The sequence below is a fragment of the Vipera ursinii genome (genome assembly GCF_947247035.1).
Source record: "Vipera ursinii genome assembly, chromosome: 6".
Taxonomy (NCBI): Eukaryota; Metazoa; Chordata; class Lepidosauria; order Squamata; family Viperidae; genus Vipera; species Vipera ursinii.
The window spans coordinates 2166521-2190885 of record NC_139515.1 but is presented as its reverse complement, the minus strand read 5'-3'; the positions used below and the strand labels follow the sequence as shown (position 1 = coordinate 2190885).

The following is a 24365-nucleotide window of genomic DNA, read 5'->3' as shown; positions in this document are numbered from 1 at the left end:
GTTTGAGCAGGGGGTTGGACTGGAAGACCTTCAAGGTCCCTTCCACTCTGTTCTGACTGATTGACAGAAGACTGTTCCAACGCTTCAAGGACACTGCTTTTGAAATAACCCCCAATCTTCAGATTTGCCATCGTGAAAACGATCACGGAAGGCCGGACAGATCTGGCACTAAAATGAACACAACCAGGGAGGGGAAAAAAAAATCAATTCATTTTGGATTCACAAACAGCTCCAGGCTTATTCTTCTTCTTCTTTTTTAAAAAAGTGACCTTTACTATATAACCCCAGTGATGCCTCCTTCCTTACTCAGCCTCTGTGCAGTATTCAAGACATCCTTCATTGATCAAGATTCATGGAATGAATACTCCTTTTTTCGCCTCTGCTTTCGTGTCCGAATGAAAAGTAATGAAAATGTCACTGAAATAGCATGTTTTGCCAAAATTTCATTGCAAACCCTACTAAGGGATGTTTCCATTTTGCCTCAAGATGAGCTGTAGGCAAGGAAAGTTCTATCAAGAAGTTTGTTGCCGTTGCTTTGAGGTTGGGGTTGGGGTAGACTTTGTTTTTTTTTGTTTTTTTTCCAAAAGGCAAGTAATCACAGAATTGATCATTGTGGGACTGATTTTTTTTGAAGGTCAGAAGTCAGAAAGCTATTTTATAACCAGTGGGCTCTGGAAATATTTACAAGAAAATGTACGCATTCTAGAGAAATGCCTTCACATGATATATGTCAAGCGGTATTTATACCAAGTTTGAGAAGTAGAGTAGAGTAGGGTAGGGTAGGGTAGGGTAATGGAAGGGAAGGGAAGGGAAGGGAAGGGAAGGGAAGGGAAGGGAAGGGAAGAGAAGAGAAGAGAAGAGAAGAGAAGAGAAGAGAAGAGAAGAGAAGAGAAGAGAAGAGAAGATAGAATGGGATAGAACGGAACAGAACGGAACAGAACAGAACAGAACAGAATAGAATAGAATAGAAGGGACCTTGGAGGTCTTCTAGTCCAGCCCCCAGCTCAAGCAGGACAACCTATACCATCTCAGACAAGTGACTGTCTAGCCTATTCTTAAAAGCCTCCAGTGATGGAGTGCCCACGATTTCTGGTGGCAAGCTGTTCCACTGGTTAATTGTCCTGACTGTCAGGAAGTTTCTCCTTATTTCCAGGTTGCTTCTCTCTTTGGTCAGTTTCCAACCATTGTTTCTTGTCCGGCCTCTAATGCAAGCAGATGGATGGATGGATGGATGGATGGATGGATGGATGGCTGGACAGACAGACAGATAAAAATCAGACACTTTTTATTAAATTTATATGGATGCCCATCTCTCTAGAGCAGGGGTGTCAAACTCAATTTCATTGAGGGCCGCATCAGCATTGTGATTGCCCTCAAGGGGCTGGGTGGGTATGGCCAGGGTGGGCGTGGCCTACTGGGTGGGTGTGGCTAGAGTGCATATGGCCTACTGGGTGGGCATGGCCAGCTCTACATCATTCGCATCCAGGGTGCCTATGGGGGCCTGGGCTGGAGTGGGACAGATCTGAGGGTCTCTGGCAGAAGGAGGGTCTCTGGGCCAGGGCCAAGGCAGTGGGGGCTGTTCCCTCACTGTTTCCAGGATGGCTTTGCGGGCCACATGAAACCACTTTGTGGGCCAGATCTGCCCCCCGGGCCTTGTGTTTGACATGTCTGCTCTAGAGCAATCAGATAGATATTTTATTCAATTTATACGATGCTCAGCTCTCTAGAGCAGCGCTGCGTGTCTAGCAAAGACTAAAAACGTAAAAGCATAATATCAAACAGAAATGTCATTCATGTTTTTTTTTAAATCTGCCACTAGACAAACCACAACACCATGGGTTCAAAAGCTTTGTAGCAGAATCACTGATGAGAAAACGGCAGGAGCTAAATAACCGTTGATTTCGGAGAGAAACTTAATGATGTTGCAAATAGAGGACCTAAAAAGACACATTTGCAGAAGTAGCCGGCTAATGAACGATTACACCCTGGAAAGACACAGCAACGAAGCCTTTTGGTACTCTTGCGGACCGCTATGTCAATCACGGTTTTTCTAGAGAATTATCACGTCTACCAAAGTCACGCAGGGCAGAAATATTAAACAGGGACTTTTGATTAGCATTATCTTCGCCTTCTCTATTATAGGTAAAGTAAAGGTAAATGTTCCCCCGCACATGCATGCTAGTGGTTTCCGACTCTAGGGGCCGGTGCTCATCTCCGTTCCAAAGCCGAAGAGCCAGCGCTTGTCCGAAGACGTCTCCGTGGTCATGTGGCCGGCATGACTAGACGCCAAAGGCGCACGGAACGCTGTTACCTTCCCACCATAGTGGTCTCTATTTTTCTACTTGCATTTTGATGTGCTTTCGAACTGCTAGGTTGGCAGAAGCTGGGACGAGTAACAGGTGCTCACTCTGCTATGCGGCACTCGGGATTCGACCCGCCAAACTGCCGACCTTCTGACCGACAAGCTCAGCGCCCTAACCCACTGAGCCACCGTGTCCCTTTTATACAGGATGCTTTAAAATTTAGCCTGTTTGGTTCGTGAAGTTGCAGCTGACCTGGTTTTGACTGTGTTTCCAGAACTGGGTTCCATAAAACTGGATTCTGAGTTCTTATTTCCTCTTTCACAGCTCTTAATAACAGTAGCAATATTGCTCAATATTTAAAATATTAAGCCCATTCATACAGATATCACGATTCGGCTGAGGTCCTCAGCTTCTTCATGCCTTTTTTTTCTCTCTCCTCTCTCCCAAGGGGATCAAGCAGAAATTCATTTGGCTTGCATTTTAGTAGGAGGTTGACCTAATTTTACGCTTCCTTTTCCAATTTTCTTTCTTTCTTTTTTTTTTTTTTGCTGGTGCAGTTTTCTCGTAGGGGGGAAAAACATTCATTAGAGAGAGTCGCCTATGACTGTGTGAGTGCAAAGGAAAGTTGATGCAAGGTTTCATATGGGTTTCTAAGAAGAAGTAGAAGAAGAAAAATCATAAACAGATGCAGAAATGGAACGGAATTAATGCAACGAACATGTTCAAACCTTCTAGAACAGAAATACATCTTCGGCTTGCACCCTATCCTTCCTTTGGATTCCTGGCACTCCAAAACACTTTCTCAAGCATGTTGTTGCTGTAAGTCTCCAAGGTGCATCTTGCTGCTGGACCAATTTGTTGCTTCCTTGCTACACTGCCACCCCGTGTTGTATTTGAAGAATTAATTTGTCCCTGTTCCTTGGGTTTAGACAAGGAGGAAAAATCTCTCTCAACGCCCGATTTTCCAGTAGAGCAATTAAAAATTCCAGCACACCTTGGCATGGGATAGGGTACATCAAGAACCAGGCCTTTAAAAAATGGATAAATTGAGTTTTGCAAAATTCATATCAAGGGGTTTCCAGTCAGCAAAAGACATGCTGGAATAGTTCTTGAACCATTAGGAATGTTGTTAAAGACACGCCATCGAAAGGACAAACCAACACATCCCAGAGAAACTATAAACAAATTTTCTCTCGAAATCACAGCCTCTTCTGTAGATTAGAATAGAATAGAATAGAGCTGGAAGGGACCTTGGAGGTCTTCTAGTCCAGCCCCCTGCTCAAGCAGGAGAACCTATGCCATCTTGGGCAAGTGACTGTCCAGTGTCTTCTTAAAAACCTCCAGTGATGGAGCACCTGTGATTTCTGGTGGCAAGCTGTTCCACTGGATAATTGTCCTCACTGTCAGGAAGTTGCTCCTTAATTCCAGGTTGCTTCTCTCTTTAATTCCTGGTTGCTTCTCTCTTGGTTTAAAATCAGTTAGGACAATCAATATATATCAGCTTTTTTTCCAGTAAGATTTGATGAGTGCTCTTTCCATTAGACAGGACTATCCCTTGCAGTGTTCCAGTATCTCAGGGGCTGCCCCCCAAAAGAGGGAGTCAAGCTATTCTCCAAAGCCCCTGAAGGCAGGACAAGAAGCAACGGATGGAAACTCGTCAAGGAGAGAAGCAACCTAGAACTAAGGAGAAACTTCCTGACAGAACAATTAACCAGTGGAACTCCTTACCTCCAGAAGCGGTGAATGCTCCAACACTGGAGGTTTTTAAGAAGAGACTGGACAGCCGTTTGTCTGAAATGGTATAGAGTTTCCTGCCTGAGCCTGGGGTTGGACTAGATGACCTCCAAGGTCCCTTCCAACTACTTCTTCTTCTTCTTCTTCTTCTTCTTCTTCTTCTTCTTCTTCTTCTTCTTCTTCTTCTTCTTCTTCTTCTTCTTCTTCTTCTTCTTCTTCTTCTTCTTCTTCTTCTAGATTTGTCGTGGAAGATGCCTATTCTTTTCCTATCTTTTCATTCCTCTTTTTTGACCCTCAGATCCAACCAGCTTTTTATTTTCCTCCTTGGCAGCTATTCCTTATCATAATCCCGAGTGCCAAAACCCCCACTTTCTTAACGTAAAGAAACAATAATGATAATCCCTCCACACCCTTGGCAGCGTGTGCTAGCTTTGCATGCACGCAAGATGTTTACAGATGGCCCAACAGGAACAGCATGTATTCCTGTTTGAGGTCTCACGGTAGCGGCAAAGATGAGAGTTTGCAAAATAAATGACTAATTACAGGCTTGCTTTCTTTTGCAAAGTGCTTAGATTGAAGTTTTGATTTCTGGCTAAATCAAACTCTGATTTTTTTTTTAAAAAAAAAAAAATCGTTTATTTTGCGTGGCACAGCAAAATGCAGCTTCGTGTACAAAATTCACAAAAACAATATATAAAAAAATGTGTACTAAAGGATAAAACACCAGAGCAGTGAACTCAGAATAATAGAACCGATGACGCTCTCACAGAGCAAACTAGCTCACATCCTTGTCACGGGACTGCAGACAATCCCAAGATGGCAAAAAACATGACCTCATTAAAAGTTAGAATAGAATAGAAGCTGGAAGGGACCTTGGAGGTCTTCTAGTCCAGCCCCCTGCTCAAGCAGGAGAGTCTCTACCATCTCAGACGAGTGATTGTCTAGCCCAGGGGTCTTCAAACTTGGCCCTTTGATGACTTGTGGACTTCAACTCCCAGAATTCCTCAGCCAGGCATGCTGGCTGAGGAATTCTGGGAGTTGAAGTCCACAAGTCATCAAAGGGCCAAGTTTGAAGACCCCTGGTCTAGCCTCTTCTTAAAGACCTCCAGTGATGAAGCACTGATGGCAAGCTGTTCCACTGGTTAATTGTCCTCACTGTCAGGAAGTTTCTCCTTATTTTGAAGTTGCTTCTCTCTTTAATTCCAGGTTGCCTCTCTCTTTGTGTAAAATCAGTTGGGACACTTCGAAGGACAGCACATAAATGCAGTACATACAGTGTACAGACCTCACAATTGTAAAGACAGCCTCAGGAAGACCAGAGCTCAGAATGAATTAATGAGCAAGTGACTAAAGCGACATTTGAGAGCTCTCACAGAGGAGAGGGAGTCAATCTGCTCTCCAAAGCATGTGAGGGCAAGACAAGAAGTAACAAACGGAAGGTCATTAAAGAGAGATCCAATCTGGAACTCTAGGAGAAACTTCCTAACAGCGAGGACAATCAACCAGCGGAACAGCTTTGCCTTCAAAAGCTGTGGGTGCTCCATCACTGGAGGCTTTCAAGAAGAGACTGGACAGCCACTTGTCTGGAAAGGAATAAGGTTTTCTGCTTGAACAGGGGCTGGACTAGAAGACCTCCAAGGTCCCTTCCAGCCTTATTATTCTACGTTCTAAAAAAACCAATCCATTCAACTCCTAACAAGCCTAACAAGAGATACCCGTTGCTCTAGACCAGGGGTCTTCAAACCTGGCCCTTTTATGACTTGTGGACTCAACTCCCAGAATTCCTCAGCCAGGCACGCTGGCTGAAGAATTCTGGGAGTTGAAGTCCCCAAGTCATAAAAGGGCCAAGTTTGAAGACCCCTGCTTTAGACAATCATAAAGGAAAGAAGGAGGGATAGAATTTTATCCTGAGTCTAATAAATGATCTGGGAATACCTCATTTCTCTTCAATGAGTTCAAATCTTCAAGACAAGTGGATTTGCATCCTGGGGTCATGAAAAAAAAAACACTTTTATCTATTAGCACATGGAGAACGGATGACTATGGAGGGGGTCAGTTTATCCCTTAACTTTAAAAAGGTCAGAAATGAAGGCCTAGAAAAGCACAGTCCAGCCGGTCGGAACGTAATGGATCAGAATATCCCAAGCAAGATCATACAGCTATTGATCTGGAAATGTTGCAATTAAATCACTCAAATTATCCGTCGGCATGCACATGTCAAAATCAATCTCATTTCATTTTTTAGATTGGACAAGTACATTGTGAGAATGCTGAGGGCATAATATATCTTGATTTAGCAAAGTCTAGCAAAATTATGGGCTGCGTGGCCTATTTGGTGAAGCCATGCCTGGATCAGCAAACTGAAAGTATGTGTAATGTCAAGGGTCAAGAATTGATGTTGGATTCAGAACTCTCCAGTGTTTTTTTTTAAATAACAGAATAACAGATTTGGAAGGGACCTTGGAGGTCATCTAGTCCAACCCCCTGCTCAGGCAGGAGACCCTACACCATTTCAGACAAATGGTTGTCCAGTCCAGTCTCTTCTTAAAAACTCAGTATTGGAGCATTCACAGCTTCTGGAGGCAGATTGTTCCACTGGTTAATTGTTCTCGCTGTCAGGAAGTTTCTCCTTAATTCCAGGTTGCTTCTCTCCTTGATTGGTTTCCATCCATTGCTTCTTGTCCTGCCTTCAGGCGCTTTGGAGAATAGCTTGACTCCCTCTTCTTTGGGGCAGCCCCTGAGATACTGGAACACTGCTATCATGTCACCTCTTCTCCTTCCCTTCATTAAACTGGACATACCCAATTCCTGCAACTGTTCTTTACAAGATTTAGCCTCCAGTCCCCTAATTACTTTTTTTCATTTATTTTTAATAACTAAAGAACTATAGTTCTAAAGCATAGAACTGGGATACTTTATGAACTAGAAGGTAGAACTGAATTTCTAAATGATCTTGAGGAATCTGGGGGTCTGCAACACAGTTCCCCTCTCTTCTGCATTGGTCCAGCTTGGGATAATGAATAAAGAATTATAAGTAAATAAATAATTATTTGCAATTATTCGGTTGCCTATAAATGTTTCAGCTCTCCAATTTTAGCAAAAATAATTCTTCTGAAATGTTAGCACCCTTAGGGTAAATCACCATTTACCTTTTGGTACTGGCTTTCTTTCAAGACAATGGGTAAAATATTTACACAGCCACATGAAGTTCATTACCTTAATGGCGAAACCTGTTATTCGCTTTAACTGTATTGCAATAGCTAAAATGCTGCCATTAAGTGCCACGGAATCCCCTGTTTTATGAGACTTGCTTAGATGACTCTGATTACAAAGAAACCTGCAGTTAATTCCATCTATAAAAAGAAAATGCAGGTTTAGGATTATCAAAAGGCATTTGAGGGGCCGTTACCAAACCCAGATCCACTTGTTTAGTCAAAAGATAGTTGAACTAATTATCTGCCCTTCAGTAGTTATCGACAATGCAAATTCTTCTTGTGGTCCTAAAAGACTAATGAAAAATAAGCTTATCTGAGGTATCGTTTCACCCCTCAGTTCCAGGCCAAAAAAAAAAAAAACAACAACTGCAAATGTCAAATTGTGGTTATCCCAGAATGTCAATTTCTGTTAGAATCAAATTTAAGCCTCCAACAACATCGAACTATACCGTTCTGCCTTAAATGCAAAAGAAATATAACTAGGTTTGGAGTAGCCACTAACTCAAATGGCAAAGGACATATCATACCTATCCAATTACACCCACATTTCCCTTCCCCCTTTTTTTGTCTTAAATAATTATAATTTTGTCTTAGGTAGAGTCATTTAAGTTCCCCAATCAGGGAAGTGAAAAGAACAAAACAAAACCCTTTTTCATATGAAATTAGAGTTTGAAAAGAGAAAAGTTAGGGCCCCATTCATCTCCTAAAAACCTGCTCAGAATCCTATCAATTTGTTTAAATAAAGTAGTGGGTATTTACATGTGCATACCAGATAGGTAGGTAGGTAGATAGGTAGATAGGTAGGTAGATAGATAGGCAGACAGACAGACAGTGGATGATAGATAAGATAGATGATAGGTAGGTAGGTAGGTAGATAGATAGATAGATAGGTAGGTAGGTAGGTAGGTAGATAGGCAGACAGACAGACAGTCAGACAGATGATAGATAATAGATGATAGATAGGTAGGTAAGTAGGTAGGTGGGTAGATAGATAGATAGATAGATAGATAGATAGATAGATAGATAGATAGATAGATAGACAGATAGGTAGGTAGGTAGGTAGGTAGATAGATAGGCAGACAGACAGACAGACAGACAGATGATAGATAATAGATGATATAGATAGGTAGGTAAGTAGGTAGGTGGCTAGATAGATAGATAGATAGATAGATAGATAGATAGATAGATAGATAGATAGGTAGGTAGGTAGGTAGGTAGGTAGGCAGGCAGGCAGACAGACGGATGATAGATAATAGATGATAGATAGGTAGGTAAGTAGGTAAGTAGGTAGGTGGGTAGATAGATAGATAGATAGATAGATGATAGATAGATAGATAGATAGATAGATAGATAGATAGATAGATAGATAGATAGATAGATAATGGATGGATGGACGGACAGACAGACAGATAGATACAGACAGACATCTGAGTTGGACGTTTCTTGGGTTGATGGGCAGCTATGTCACTAGGCTAAATAAAGAAATATGTTTCTCAAAAAGAGAAAAATCTGCTGCAGAAAATAGACCAATCTACTTCCTTAGAACATCTGCCAAAGATGCATCACAACCATATTGCAATCTGTATATTTTTAATGCACCGTGGCAGTCTGAGCACTAGCAAAGATAATGTAGCGCTCCATAAGTTTTGATCAGCTGTACTTTCCTTGCCTTTTATGGTGAAAACTCCTTCCCGGGAGATGAATCCCAGTCCTTCCTTAGTATGGCACTCCATTCCTCTGCTGTATTATATTTATAACCCATTATGCCACAGAATTGGTCCACCCTCCTTGATTTTCTCTGAAACTGGTTTGACATCTGTCAAAGTTCTTCCGCTAGTTTCATTCACACCTTCCAAACCGTTACGTTTTACCAAGTGAACTTCACGAAAGACTGGGGGACATGGCGAGCATTTCCTGCACCCAGAATAGTTTGTTAGTTGTGGTGGAACTTGAAGCTTCTACTGATGCTTATCAGATGCACGGCTGTCTCCAGATTTCTCTCCCTTTTTTTTTTTTTTGCTTAGGATGGAATTTACGGGCCTTCAAGATTCAAAGTGGTTGCTGTTCTGTTCCAGCTGAGTTAGAACATAGGATAATAGACGTGGAAGGGACCTTGGAGGTCTTCTAGTCCAGCCCCCTGTTCTAGCAGATAAATGGTAGTCCAGTTTCAGATAAATGGTTGTCCAGTTTCTTTCTGAAAGCCTCCAGTGATGGAGCACCCACAACTTCTGAAGGCAAGCTGTCCCACTGGTTGATTGCTCTCACCATTAGGAAATTTCTCCTTAGTTCCAGGTTGCTTCTCTCCTTGGTTAGTTGTCATCTATTGTTTCTCCTCTTGTCTTTTGGTGCCTTTGAAATATAGTTTAACACCCTCCCCCCCCCCTTTGGATCTTAAAATTTGGTTGAAAGAAGAATAGTGGAATCAGCTTTCCAAAAAGGCCCAGTCAAGAAATAGACACCGCAGGAATTCCAGAAATGCTAGTCAATTATGTAAGGTCTATTAACAGAACTCCATCCCAAACCTTCACTGAAAATGGGGTCAAGGCCAAGATGATCTGATTTTTTCCCCCAGGCTTTTTAGTTCCCCAGGGCTAGGTTATTCACCCAAGTCTGACCTGAGGCCAAGTTTTTATGGGTCTTTTAAACACGGTCAGAATGGAGGCCATAGGGATGTTTGTGGGGAGGGGAGGTAAGTTGGCCCAGAGGGCAGGAGTTAAAACAGAGAATGCACATAGTCCCTAGAAAACAAGGGATTTGATGTAGGTCAACTCTGCCCATGTCAACTTCCAGCTCAAGTATCCGAATAAAAGTCCGTTATTTTTTATTTTCCGAAAAGCTGACCGCTTATTGAATCCACGGCTTGGCAAAGGCGAGGCAAAACTAACTCGAAAAACTCTAAAATCCCAAGGGGTCAGACCCTAGCATATAACAATGACTTTCTCAGCCAGAATCCCCAGATCTCCACGTAGTTCGTGTAAACGCGTTCTCTTTGTTACGGGAGCCATCTGCTATCTTCTTCACACCTGGCAGAACGTCCTTGAAAGCTTTCCATACTGCCAACTTTCAGCGAGCTTCCGTAGAACTGGTGAGTTTTCATTTGTCTAACTAGCCCATTCAAAAACAACACCTCCCCCCCCCACACACACACTTTTTCTAATGGCAAGATGAAAACAGAGAGGCACGTAGCTGCCAAACTTTCGCTCTTGGCCGCCCAGTAGTATAGGGTGGGCTGAAATTACAAAAGACAGATTGTCCCTTAGAATAGATAATAAGGCCTTATCCATGAAGGGCTGTATAGTCAGTAACAGCACTCAGGATCTAGATAAAGATAAAAGTTTCCCCTGTCCAGTTGGGTCTGGTGGGAAGTGCTCATCTCCACTTCTTAGCCAAGGGAACCAGCATTGTCTGAAGACGCTTCCATGGTCACGTGGCCAGCATGACTATATACTGAGAAGCACAGTGCGCCGTTACCTTCCCACCGAAGTGGTACCGATTTATCTACCCGCCATTGCAGGCTTTCCAACTGCCAGGTGGGCAGGAGTTGGAGCGAGGAACGGGAGCTCACCCCATCATGCAGTGCTCAGGTCTTGGACACGGGCTGTCAGCTTTCCAGCTAACAAGCTCAGCGTCTTTGACCACTGAGACATGGTGTCCCCTACCCAAAACCTACCAGTAACTGAAGTAGATTATTGTGTCCTAAAAGGGCACAATGAGATCCGCCCATCATTGTCCATCCCGCTCAGTGGTGGGATTCAAATACCTGAACAACTGGTTCTCTTATTGGATGCAGGCCTGGGCCTCTGAGGCCTAGAATGGGTTTCTGAAAGTGGCATCCACGCACTTCCGGTGGGCCTCCCAAGCCTAGAATGGACTTCTGGAAGTGGCATCCATGCACTTCCAGTGGGCCGTTCTAGGCCTGGGAGGCCTCCTCCAGGCCTCTGAGGCCTAGAACGGATTTCCGGAAGCAGTGGGCATTCAGTCAGTTCTCCGAACTCAGCAAAATTTAGCTACCAGTTCTACCAAACCGGTGCGAACCAGCTGAATCCCACCACTGATCCTGCTGCATTCGGGACCAGAAGCAGCTGCTGAATAGTTTTCAAGGGCAGCCCCAACTTCAGGGCACTGTAATAGTCCACGAAGGAGGCAACCAAAACATCACTGACCATCCAGAAGTCTGCCACTCCAGGAAGGGGTGCAAGTGGCTCACAAGATGAATTTGTGTGATGTCCTCCAAGCCGCAGCTTAATGTTCCTCTGTTTTAACTTGAAAATGAATGTTTTTACATGCACCTCGGTACTTTGTGTCGGGCAATACAGAGAGTCCTCGATTTACAACCGTTCATTCAGTGACCGTTTAAAGTTAGAACGGCACCGGAAAAAGTGACTTACAATCATTTTTCACACTTACGACCGTTGCAGCATCCCCACGGTCACGTGATGAAAATTCAGATGCTCGGCAACTGACTCGTATTTATGACGGTGGCAGCGTCCCCGGGGTCACGTGATCCCCTTTGGCAACCTTCTGACAGGCGGGGGGGATTCACTTAAAAACCGGGTTACCCACTGAACAACTGCAGTGATTCACTTAACGGCCGTGGCAAGAAAGGTCGCAAAACGGGGCAAAACTCACTTAACACTTGCTCGCTTAGCAACCGAAGTTAGTCGTAAGTGGAAGGCTGCCTGTAAATGTATCATAAAGCAGCGTTTCCCAACCTTAGGAACTTGAAGATGCGTGGACTTCAACTCCCAGAATTCCCCAGCCAGCTATGCTGGCTGGGGAATTCTGGGAGTTGAAGTCCACGCATCTTCAAGTTCCTAAGGTTGGGAAACGCTGTCATAAAGTATGGAGAATAATGGTTGATGACAAGAAATATGAATTAGGTCAGTGAAACTGTGAACCAGATTAAATCCTCAAATATCGCTCACTCCGATCCTATGACAGCTTGTATAGGATTTCTGCTTTAATCGATCAACCACTTCCCCTGGGTATCGATCAGTCAATTAACTTAAAATACATGCGAATATCCATCACGTTGAAAATTCAATCTTTTTTTTTCTTTTAAAAGGGAAGGAACATATAAATCAGAAATGTCGCCATTACCAGAACTTCAGAATTGCCATAGCCCCAAAGACAATAGTTCTTTTAACTCTTAACCCGTTCACGTTGACTTGATTAAAATCTATTAGTAAAAAGCGAGTTGAATAGATGTTAGGTATGGCTGTTGCACAATATTTATTACAGTGTGCAGCCCTAATAAAAACATAAAAAAACAGGAATTAAAAGGATGACATAAACGTTGGTGTCTTACCTCATCCTGACTCACGATTTTGGTATTTTCAGTTCGGCCTTTCTTCTGTAATAATCTGGTTTCGTATTCTGGCCTGGGGTGTTCCTAAATCAAATTTAAAAAAAAATGCGGAGTGAATTTAACATCTGAGCAAGCGAGCCACACAAAAAACATCCAAATAGTACGGAGATCTTGGCTCCTTGCACCTTTGAACGTGAGCAAGAATACTTGTAAGAGATGCTTGCGACGTAAAAGTTATGACGGTTCAGATGGGACAGGAAGCCAAATATTTAGACGCTGCTTGGTGTACTGAGTAGCAGAAAGGGTGAAAGAACACACCGCAAGTAAATGCTTTAAAATATAGACTGAGGATACGGTAGGAAGTCAGCACTCCCACCCCCCCTCCAGAGAATGAAATATTTGGGGGAATATTAAAAAGAGGCAGGATAGAATATTTCCCCTAAAGAAGAAATGGAGAAAAAAAAATCTTAACAAAGGCAGAAAGCAGCCCCAGTCTTCCTGCTATAGGTAATTAAAAAAAAAAGCCTCAAGCAAAAAGGCCAGTCGTTAAGAGATTTTGAATTGATATTCAGAAAGACTGGGCTGATCTATTCATCAACAATACACCTTCAGCCCCCATAGCTGATGGGATTAAGAATTTACATTCCCACCCACCCCTCAAATGCTAAGGACAGGACATGACCTGTAGGACACAATCCGATTAACCCACCACCATTGACACAAGGCTCGCTACTTTGCACAGCCCCCTGGGACCTCTCAGTCAGAAAGTATAAAAGCCCACCCACTCCCAGCTCCACTTGGTCATGTGTCCCAAAACTGCATGCTGTTGCTGGTTCTAAAGGTAAAGGTAAAGGTTCCCCTGCACATGCGTGCTAGTCGTTTCCGACTCTAGGGGCCGGTGCTCATCTCCGTTTCAAAGCCGAAGAGCCAGCGCTTGTCCAAGGACGTCTCCGTGGTCCTGTGGCCGGCGTGACTAGACGCCAAAGCCACACGGAGCGCTGTTACCTTCCCACCGGAGTGGTCCCTATTTTTCTACTTGCATTTTTTACGTGCTTTCGAACTGCTAGGTTGGCAGAAGCTGGGACGCGTAACAGGTGCTCACTCTGCTATGCGGCACTCGAGATTCGACTGGTTCTACTCATCAATACACCTTCTTCTCTAAGCGGCCTCCATTTTATTTCCAGCAGCTTAGCTTCCATTTTATTTAGAGTGTTTTGCTCCTGGCTTGGAACTGGACCTGATTTTTCTTTCAACAATACCTATAATGGGTTCTGGAAAACCTGAAGCACGGTCTCTGAAATATATAGTTAATATCCTGCAAGTAATCTACCAGGAATGACAGATTAACAGAGTTGAAAGGGACCTTGGAGGTCTTCTAATCCAGTCCCCTGCTCCAGCAGGAGACCTATATCATTCTGGACAAATGATTCTCCAGTCTCCTCTTGAAAATCTCCAGTGATGGAGCACCCACGGCTTCTGGAGGCAACTTGTTCCACTGAGGTTGTTTCACTGGTTAATTGTTCTCACTGTCAGGAAATTTCTCCTTAGTTCTAGATTGCTTCTCTCCTTGATGAGTTTCCATCCGTTGCTTCTTCTCCTGCCTTCGGGTGCTTTGCGGAATAGCTTCACCCCCTTGTCTTTGTAGGAGCTCCTCAAATATTGGAAGACTGCTATCATGACACCCCTGGTCCTTCTCTTCATTAGACTAGACACATTCCGTTCCTGCAACCGTTCTTCATATGTTTTATCCTCCAGTCCCCTAATCATCTTTGTTGGCCTTCCATTCCTCATTATAATTTTGTGGTTTTCATTTTAGATAAATCATTCTAGCTTCTAAGTACACGGTCTTTGGGTTTTGGTTTTTAAGTGTATGTGAGTTTTATGTCATTCAAGTGTTCAATATTGTTGTTTATTCTAATTGAATAGCTTGCCAATTCAAGGTCTAGGATACAGGCATCAGCCAAAATCAGATTTGAATTTGCAAGCTTAGAGCATAATTGTATTTGCCTTTGCAGTTCAGTTCCAAGAACTGAATTACTTATATTTGGTATGGGGGAATGAAATCATCGGATCAATTTGAAGAATTGAATTGATAAAACCCCAACAGGTTTGAACGGTTTCCAGAGCACTTACTTCTTCTTCTTCCAAACCGGTAAGGTCCCAGAAGTAACTCAACCGCATCTGCAAACGCTTCCAGTTTTCAAGAAACATCGTGGCTGAAATGAAAGAAAGCCCATTTTGTTCATTGGAGGAGAGCTTTGTCTTTAAAATACCCAAGTAAAATTGTGTTTCTTACCAAGTTCTACTCCTAATGGCTACTACATTATCACCAGTGGTGGGATTCAGCCGGTTTGCACCAGTTCAGCAGAACCGGTAGCTCATTTTTTGTTGGCCAGGCCCAGAACGGACTTTCGGAAGCGGCATCCACGCAGAGAACCAGCTGTTCACCTATTTCAATCCCACCACTGGGCTACTTCCACACATGTCAGTTTTAATCCATGGACTGTCCAAGGTTATGAAATCTGTGGAAGGAGCCATCGAGGCTGGTAAGTGCCCGGAGAGTCAGGATGCACGTCACGTTGAGCAATCAGGCCTACTTTCAGCCACTCCCAGAGGCCTCTCTGGGGCTTGGGTGGCTTGGCTAGAAAAGCACAATAGACAGATTTAACCGTAATTCGGTTAAATGCAATTAAGAATCTTGTGAGCATTTCTGAAATGGATTATTTCTACCAGGATTGTATTTCTACCAATGCTTAAACACCACTCCTTCCTTCCTTCCTTCCTTCCTTCCCTCCTTCCTTCCTTCCTTCCTTCCTTCCTTCCTTGCTTCCTTCCTTCCTTCCTTCCTCCCTCCCTCCCTCCCTCCCTCCCTCCCTCATTCCTTTCTTCCTAACTGTCATTCTTATTGTTTTCCTTCTTTCCTCCCTCCCTCCCTCCCTTTCTTCCTGTCATTCCCATCTTCCTTCCTTCCTTCCTTCCTTCCTTCCTTCCTTCTTTCCTTCCTTCCTTCTTTCCTTCCTTCCTTCCTTCCTTCTATCCTTCCTTCCTTCCTTCCTTCCTTCCTTCCTTCCTTCCTTCCTTCCTTCCTTCCTTCCTTCCTTCCTTCCCTCCCTCCCTCCCTCCCTCCTTCCTTCCTTCCTTCCTTCCTTCCTTCCTTCCTTCCTTCCTTCACTCCTTCCTTCCTTCCTTCCTCCCTCCCTCCCTCCCTCCCTCCCTCCCTCCCTCCCTCCCTCCCTTCCTTCCTCTTAGAAATTGAAAGAAAACATCCCTTAAGCTGAATTTATTACCACATTCCACCCAAAAATCCTCTCTCTCCACAACCTTAATTCGGATGCTTCTCTGCAGGACTTCGTACAACCCTCCACGATTGGTACATCTTAGCTGTGGAGATGGGAATCGACCAAGCACATAACAAGTATCCTGCAGCATGGCCATGGGGAAAAAATTACCCCCAGAGAAGAGGGGGATGACCGAGTTGCAAGCTCTGCAGACTTGCTCCACTGCCTGCGCCGAGGAAGCTCCCTACTCTCATGTAATGGAAATGCGTTCAGCTCAGGTTGGTGTCCAGAACCTCACAATAGGACAACTATAAGTCAAGGGCAGACTTTGCCATAGGTTGCAGGGTTGCAGGCCCCAGGCCTTTCCACCGTCTATTTTTAAAGTCTTCTGAGCTGCTCCCCATTAAGCAGACTTCGTGGTAATGACTTCCTTATGTTCATCGTGTCGTTTGCAACGCAACTCTTCCTTTTTTGCCTCTCCTCCGTGGGCTGTCAATCAGTTTCACGGAATGACTCATTCTAATAATGCGCATGTGTGTGTGTGTGTGGGGGGGGGGGAGAATTGTGGTTTGAGAGACGATATTTTCCCCTAACTTAACTAGAATATCTTTTCCAGAGTCTGCCCTACACAGGCAGTCTTTGCCTTATGGCCACAACTGGAGCCCAATATTTCGGTCGCTAAGCAAGACAACCATTAAATGAAACTACTAGAGCTGCGCTAGAAAGTCCAGGCAGTCCTTGACTTATGACCACAATCGAGCCCAAACTTTCTGTCGCTAAGCAAGAGATTTGCCGCGTGAATTTTGCCCCATTTTACGACATTTCTTGCCAGACTTGTTGTTCAGTTAGTGACATGGTTGCTAAGCGAATCTGGCTTCCCCCATTGACTTTGCTTGTCAGAGGGCCACAAAAGGGGATGCCATCACACACACTCACACACACACATACACAGGGACACTGCGACCATCATAATTATGAATCAGATGCCAAATGTCCAAATAATGTTTAAGATCTATCTACTTCACCTAGAGTCCTAGAACATGGTGTTCTATTTTTGTCTATCTATCTATCTATCTATCTATCTATCTATCTATCTATCTATCTATCTATCTATCTATCTATCTATCATCTATCTATCAAACTGTCTATCTATTATCTATTTATCAATCTATCATCTATCTATCAATCCATCTATCAATCTATCTATCAAACTGTCTGTCTGTCTATCTTCTATCAATCAAACTGTCTCTCTCTATCATCTATCTATCTATCTATCTATCTATCTATCTATCTATCATCTATCTATCTATCTATCTATCTATCTATCTATCTATCTATCATCTATCTATCAAACTGTCTATCTATTATCTATTTGTCTGTCTATCATCTATCTATCAATCCATCTATCAATCTATCTATCAAACTGTCTGGCTGTCTGTCTATCTTCTATCAATCAAACTGTCTTTCTCTCTCTATCATCTATCTATCTATCTATCTATCTATCTATCTATCTATCTATCTATCTATCTATCTATCATCTATCTATCAAACTGTCTATCTATTATCTATTTGTCTATCTATCATCTATCTATCAATCCATCTATCAATCTATCTATCAAACTGTCTGGCTGTCTGTCTATCTTCTATCAATCAAACTGTCTCTCTCTCTCTATCATCTATCTATCTATCTATCTATCTATCTATCTATCTATCTATCTATCTATCTATCTATCTATCTATCTATCTATCTATCTATCTATCTATCTAAAACTCACTTAAAATCTGTCTTGCTTCACAGGGCCATAAATTGAAGGCTACCTGCATTGCTTCTTTAGGCTGCTGCCACTAAGAGAAATGAGAGGGGTGAATCTGTGCTAGGAAGACCCACAGCTATAAAGAAAAAAAGAGTTCTCTTTTTGATGTCTCCCCGATTCATACATCACCGGCGAGCTGACAGATGCTTGGAATTGAAAAGGAACCTTGCTTGAGGGTTGTTGTTGTGTTTTTTTTACTTTTTCCTTGCTGTTTGTCTATAGAGATTCTCAACCCTCCAGGTCAGAGTTGTCCCAAAGGTGCTTTTTAAAAAAGGCGACTGGACTTTCTTGTGTGTGTGTGTGTGTTTTCCTTGAAAAACGTTTTGCTTCTCATCCAAGATGCTTCTTCAGTTCAGTTCAGTTTAGTTCAGTTCAGAAGTGAAGAAACCTCTTGGACAGACATGTCAAACACAAGGCCCGGGGGCCGGATGCGGCCCACGAAGTGGTTTCATGCGGCCCGCGAAGCCATCCTGGAAACAGTGAGGGAACGGCCCCCACTGCCTTGGCCCTGGCCCAGAGACCCTCCTTCTGCCAGAGACCCTCAGATCTGTCCCACTCCTGCCCAGGCCCCCATAGGCACCCTTGATGCGAACGATGGAGAGCTGGCCACGCCCACCCAGTAGGCCATATGCACTCTAGCCACGCCCACCCAGTAGGCCACGCCCACCCTGGCCACACCCACCCAGCCCCCTGAGGGAAACCGCAATGCTGATGTGGCCCTCAATGAAATTGAGTTTGACACCTCTGCTCTTGGATGAAAAGCAAACAACGACAACAAACAAACAAACAAAGAAAGTCGACTTGCCTTTTGGAAAAGCACCTTCGTGTCGCTTTGCTGTGGTTAAGCAAGTTCCTTAGTCTCCTGTTTTGGTTTTTACACCTTTGAAGCAAGCTTACCCCAGAGGGCCATGAAAACGGAGAAGAAGACGGTGGCCGGATTATCAAACAAGTGGCTGGCACGTGCGGTTCCACAAGCTGTGCTGAGGTTCCAGTAGTCGCACGTCTTGTCGCACAAAGGGCACATGGTGAAGGCGTTGCGTTGGTCACACATCTCCTTGCTAGGAAGAGGAGAGGCCAGAAGATCAGAGGGCGGCTTCGCGGAGGGAAAGCTTTCCAGCTATTTCCTACTGTAGTCCAGGTCGCCCTTGACTTACAGCCAGTGGGGGGATTCAAATAGGTGAACAACCAGTTTCCCTGCATGGATGCCGCTTCTGGAAGTCCGCTCTGGGCTCGAGCAACCAAAAATTAGCTACCGGTTCTGCCAAAAGTGGCGTGGACTGGCCGAATCCCACCCCTGCTTACAACCTTTCGTTTAGTGAGCGTTCAAAGTTGCATCTGGATAGATGGCATCTGGATCCCAAGAAGTTGTCCAACATGTATCCTAATTTACAGTCTAAATGTTGGAGATGTGGTAGTTTAGAAGCTACCTATTTTCATATGTGGTGGACTTGTAGAAATATAAAAGCTTTTTGGATTAAAATTTGGTGGAACATTCAAAAGATTTTTAAGAGAAAGATAAAGTTTTCCCCGCAATTGTTTTTATTGGGCATTGTTGTAGATTGTGATGTTAAAGAAACTAACGATGTTGAACATGATAACAGCAGCACGGTTACTGGTGGGACAATATTGGAAGAAGGATAGTTTGCCCACTTTAGAAGAATGGGTGTTTAAAGTTTCGAATCTTGCAGAAATGTCTAAGATTTCTGCTTATCTGAAGGATCATTCACAGGAAAGATATATTTCAGTTTGGAGGAGATGGATAAATTATATTCAAAACAAATATGGGACTAAAAAGTACCATTTAGCTTATGAGTAGATTTTAGTGGGATATTGTTATTGGTACGTTGTTGGTAGTTATGTTAAAAGAGAGTTAAAGCGCATTATGAATTTGGTTAATTGTATATTATGCATAATTTTTATTTAGAATATGATTATTGTAACTATAATCCTGTATTTAGCTCTGGGAAGTGGGGGGGAAGTGGGTGGGTTTGGGGTGGGAGGCATTTGGGGATATATTGTAAAATTTTGTTTTTTTAAAACTCTTTAATAAAAAAAAAGTTGCACGGGGAATGAAATAAGGGACTTGTGACCTTTCCCCCCCCCCTTCCTTACACTGGCTTTTCTTTTCTTTAAATGGTTGATTGCTTCTTTGTCCCAAAAGTGCTTTTCCAGGAGGCAACTGGACTTTATCTTTTTCTCTGAAGAGGTTTCTCTTCTCATCCAAGAAGCTTCTTCAGCTCTGACTGGATGGTGGGGACTGGAAGGATTTATATTCTTTTAGAGAGTCGTGGAGGCCACTTGGAGGTTTACCTGCATCCTCAGGGTCACCTGAGTGGTGCAAATGGGTGTGGAACCTTTTGGAACCACTGAAAGGACCAGGTTGTAGACTGGAGATAGATGATGTTGTATCCCTCCCCCTCTGTTGAGGGAGGGCTGTTCAGTTTTGACCTAGATGGCCTCTTGGACCCCTCTTTCAAACCAGCGGTCCTCTCTGTCCAAAATGTGGACTTTGCTGTCTTCAAGAGCGGCCTTGGTCTTTTAAATGCAGATGGACTGCTGACTCTGGTCCTGATGGGCTTGCTCTCCTATCTTGTGCCATGAACGGCATGTAAATGACCAGCTCTCTGCAAGGAGTATAAACCCTTCCATTCCCCACCATCCAGTCAGAGCTGAAGAAGCTTCTGGGAGGAGAAGCAAAACCTCTTCAAAGAAAAAAAAACCAAGTAAGTCCACTTGCCTCTTGGAACGGCACCTTCTGGAACGGAGAACCAATAAACCATTAAAAGGAAAGAAAAGCCATTTAAAATGAAATGTGGAGCACATAAACACTCCCAGAAGTGTAGTTAAAAATGGCAGCTAATGTGTAGAGACGGCCGCGTAGTACATAAGACAAGTAAGGCTCACACCTTAATATTTCTTCAAATGAAAGATGCGGGTCTTTAATTTAAGTAAACCAACCAAGCAGAAGAGTCTTTGACTTACGACAGGCCCCAGAATTCCCATGGCTAAGCAAGATTAGGGAGTCCTCAGGGAGAAGGGCGGCATATAAATTTAATAAAATGAAATGAAGATGAAACACAGTATTTCACCAACTTTTCTGCCACAGTTGTTAAGCCAATCGCTTCAGCCGTTAAGTGAATCACAAGGTCCCTAAGTGGATATGGCTCCCCCAACCCCCCCCCTTGATTTTGGCTGGGAAGGTTGCAAAGGGCGGTCCTATAACCCAAGGATGCTGCAATTGTTGTAAATAGACGCCCGTTGCCAAGATCGCAGGATCTTGGGGATGCTCCCACGGTGATGTGCAAGGACTGGTTGCCCTTATTTTTATAACTTCTGATGAATCGCTAAATAAGTGATAGTAAGTCAAGGACTCCTGCATCCTTCATAAAGTCAAGGAAGAGAGGAAATAACTGGGCTTATCAGGGACCAGAAGAGAAAATAACATTTGTGCTCTTAATAGGCCTTCCTTCTTTGGCTGAAATTATCGGGTAAACTTGGCGCATTTTTAGCAAACGCCCAAAACGCCAAACAAAGAGCCAAACCTTGCTGTATTTTGGGGACAAAGTCTATTTAGCACCTGGCAGCTCACCTTGGGAGATCTTCTTCGATGGTCAGGCACCCGTACACAAACACGATAATCCCGATGACGGAGGAGGGAATCAGAAATTCTGTATATAACCCCAGCCAGGCGAAATACATCCCGATTTTTTCTCCAAAATACTTTCTAAAGAAAGGAAACGTAAGAAGCAGGTAAAGAGATGAGGTGTGCTACTACAATTCGTCTTCCTTAAAAATGCGGAGGGGTTTTTCAGAAAGCATGGATACCGTAGGTTTCACTGGAGATTTTATAGTGTAATGGAGAATAATGAATCAGTGGAACGGTTTGCCTTTGGAGGTTGTGAGTGCCCCAAGGTCTCTTCCAACCCTATTATTCTATTCTGTTCTATTCTATTCTATTCTATTCTATTCTATTCTATTCTATTCTATTCTATTCTATTCTATTCTATTCTATTCTATTCTATTCTATTCTATTCTATTCTATTCTATTCCATTCCATTTCAGTTCTATTCTATTCTATTCTATTCTATTCTATTCTATTCTATTCTATTCTATTCTATTCTATTCTATTCTATTCTATTCTTTCTATTCTATTCTATTCTATTCTATTCTATTCTATTCTATTCTATTCCAATTCTATTCCCTATTCTATTCTATTCTATTCTATTCTATTCTATTCTATTCTATTCTATTCTATTCTATTCTATTCTATTCTATTCTATTCTATTCTATTCTATTCTATTCTATTCCATTCCATTTCAGTTCTATTCTATTCTATTCTATTCTATTCTATTCTATTCTATTCTATTCTATTCTATTCTATTCTATTCTATTCTATTCTATTCTATTCTATTCTACATTCCATTATTCTATTCTATTCTATTCTATTCTATTCTATTCTATTCTATTCTATTCTATTCTATTCTATTCTATTCTATTCTATTCTATTCTATTCTTTTTTTGCTCAGTGTTTCTCCCCCTCAAATGGTAATTCGCTCTCCTGTTCATGTCTAGAAGGTATCAAGGCACTTCAAATTTATGCTGGAATTTCTCTTTATCTCTGGCTCTCCTCACCTGACCATGCCTCAAGTCGCCTTTAACCCTTGGTGACTTGGTAGACACCTGATGTGCTTTTTTCTTTAGTTATGAAATGGAAGTAATTCAGTTTGCCTTCCACCAGATGTTTAGTTATTGTTACTTTTCCCCCCACACAACTTCCTAGTGCAGCCTACAGCCACAGGGTTTCCCCCCTGCAGTCATCTATCCAAGAATTAACCAGGCCAGACCCTGATTAGTTTTAATATCCAGACAAGGTCAGCCAGCTCATCAGCTACCCAGGATTAATACACAGAAAAACCTGCCTTAATCCTTTTACCAGTTAATTCTAAGCCTCATCTTTTCTCTCCCATACAAAAAAAAAATATTCTATACTTTTCTGGAACGGAGCAATTCATTTATCAGGCTGTCGATCAGCATAGAGGCAAACGTGCAAGAATATAGATTCAGCCCTACAATTTATGATGGTGTGTCTGTTTCAAAGCAGCCTGAAAAATAGTCGGTAGAGAGACGCTGTTTAAATCTTTCCTTCTCAGCAAAGGTTATGATTCTGAACTGATCAGACCCATCTAAAATATTCTCGAACGGGATGACAACCACAGTTTGACTTAAGAAACAAGAGACATAAGGACTCTTCCTGCAATTGGTTTAGTGGTAAATGTAGGCTCCCTTTTTCTGATGCTAGGAAATATTCTTCTGGAGAAGCAAGATAATTCAACCCAGTCATTGACAAAGGGTAGAAATTATTTGCTGCTTTCTTAACGCTTCTGTAATAATCAGTTGCTTTTTTTTTTTTTTGCACAAGGGGGAAAAACATGACCACGATCGTTCTCCTATGGCTTAAAAAAAAGAAAGAAAGAGTGAGAGTGCCCTGGAGAAGTGAGGTAGGTCTTTTGCTTTGAAACAGCCTGGTTTCTGTTTTTGAAAGAAGGGGACATGACATTAAGTCAATAGTTCTTGAAAACTGGCAATCCAGGATGTCGGCAATGTGGGACATCAACCTATGAATCTAGGACTTTGTAGGAATTGTTTCTCTAGTCCAGGGGTCTTCAAACTTGGCCCTTTGATGATTTGTGGACTTCAATTCCCAGAATTCTTCAGCCAGGCACGTGCCTGGCTGAGGAATTCTGGGAGTTGAAGTCCACAAGTCATCAAAAGGTCAAGTCTGAAGACCCCTGCTCTAGTCGCTCCGTTGTGAACATTGCTGCAACAAGTACTTTGCAAATTTGGGGTAACCGAGGATTCTTGCCTTGGGCAGAGGGCTGAACTAGAACAGAGTTCCCCAACCTTTTTGAGGTGGTGGCCTGGGCGGGGGGAGGGGGAAAAGAGGGGATGGTTTTGTGGGAGGGGGCAAGTGCAGAGAGGATCACGGATATCTATTAACCCAGGAAGTTTTACCTTATGAGGTCAATAGGCTGAAACTTGTAAAGTGCTCCGTATCGTGCCCATTCTCGATATAACAGCTAAGAGAAAGAGAGGGAAACAGACAAAGAGAAACAGATAAGGATTGCACAGTGAGGTCGTGTTACAAAATCGGCAAGCGTTAGACGTGCTACTAGCTGCAAAAAGGGGTGTCCATGCATTGGTACGCTCACATTGCTGCAATTACATTTCAAATGAGCAGGTAAGCCTATATCCAGTGGTGGAATTCAAATACTGGAACAATGGATTCTTTTATTCGATGCAGGCCTGGGCCTCCAAGGCCTAGAATGGACTTCCAGAAGTGGCATCCACACACTTCTGGCGAGCTGTTCTAGGACTGGGAAGCCTCCTCCAGGCCTCCAAGGTCTAGACTGGATTTCTGGAACAACTGATTCTCTTATTCGATGTAGGCCTGGGACTCCAAGGCCTAGAATGGACTTCCGGAAGTGGCATCCACGCACTTCCAGCGAGCTGTTCTAAGACTGGGAAGCCTCCTCCAGGCCTCCGAGGTCTAGATTGGACTTCTGGAAGCCAGCTGGTTCTCTGAATGCAGTAAAGTTTAGCTACTGGTTCTGCCGAACTGGTGCGGACCAGCTGAATCGCACCACTGCATATATCACATCATTCACCTGATGGAACAAAAGATTCCGGTTCAGGCTTAAGGATGTTGACAGATG

At 43.1% G+C, this 24365-nt stretch overlaps 1 protein-coding gene across 1 annotated transcript in view; it reads right to left on the bottom strand.

Annotated features, from left to right (window-relative positions):
* The window catches only part of ANO2 (anoctamin 2), a gene marked incomplete at its 3' end in the record, with an annotated part of 106600 nt that overhangs the window by 44592 nt on the left and 37643 nt on the right, over positions 1–24365 (bottom strand). Inside the window, exons 8-12 of the mRNA XM_083365837.1 lie at positions 23665–23729; positions 21242–21376; positions 18550–18710; positions 14694–14776; positions 12561–12644 (exon numbers count right to left, since the gene is read on the bottom strand). Coding sequence (XP_083221963.1) covers positions 12561–12644; positions 14694–14776; positions 18550–18710; positions 21242–21376; positions 23665–23729 — 528 coding nt within the window. The remainder of the gene's footprint in view (positions 1–12560; positions 12645–14693; positions 14777–18549; positions 18711–21241; positions 21377–23664; positions 23730–24365) is intronic.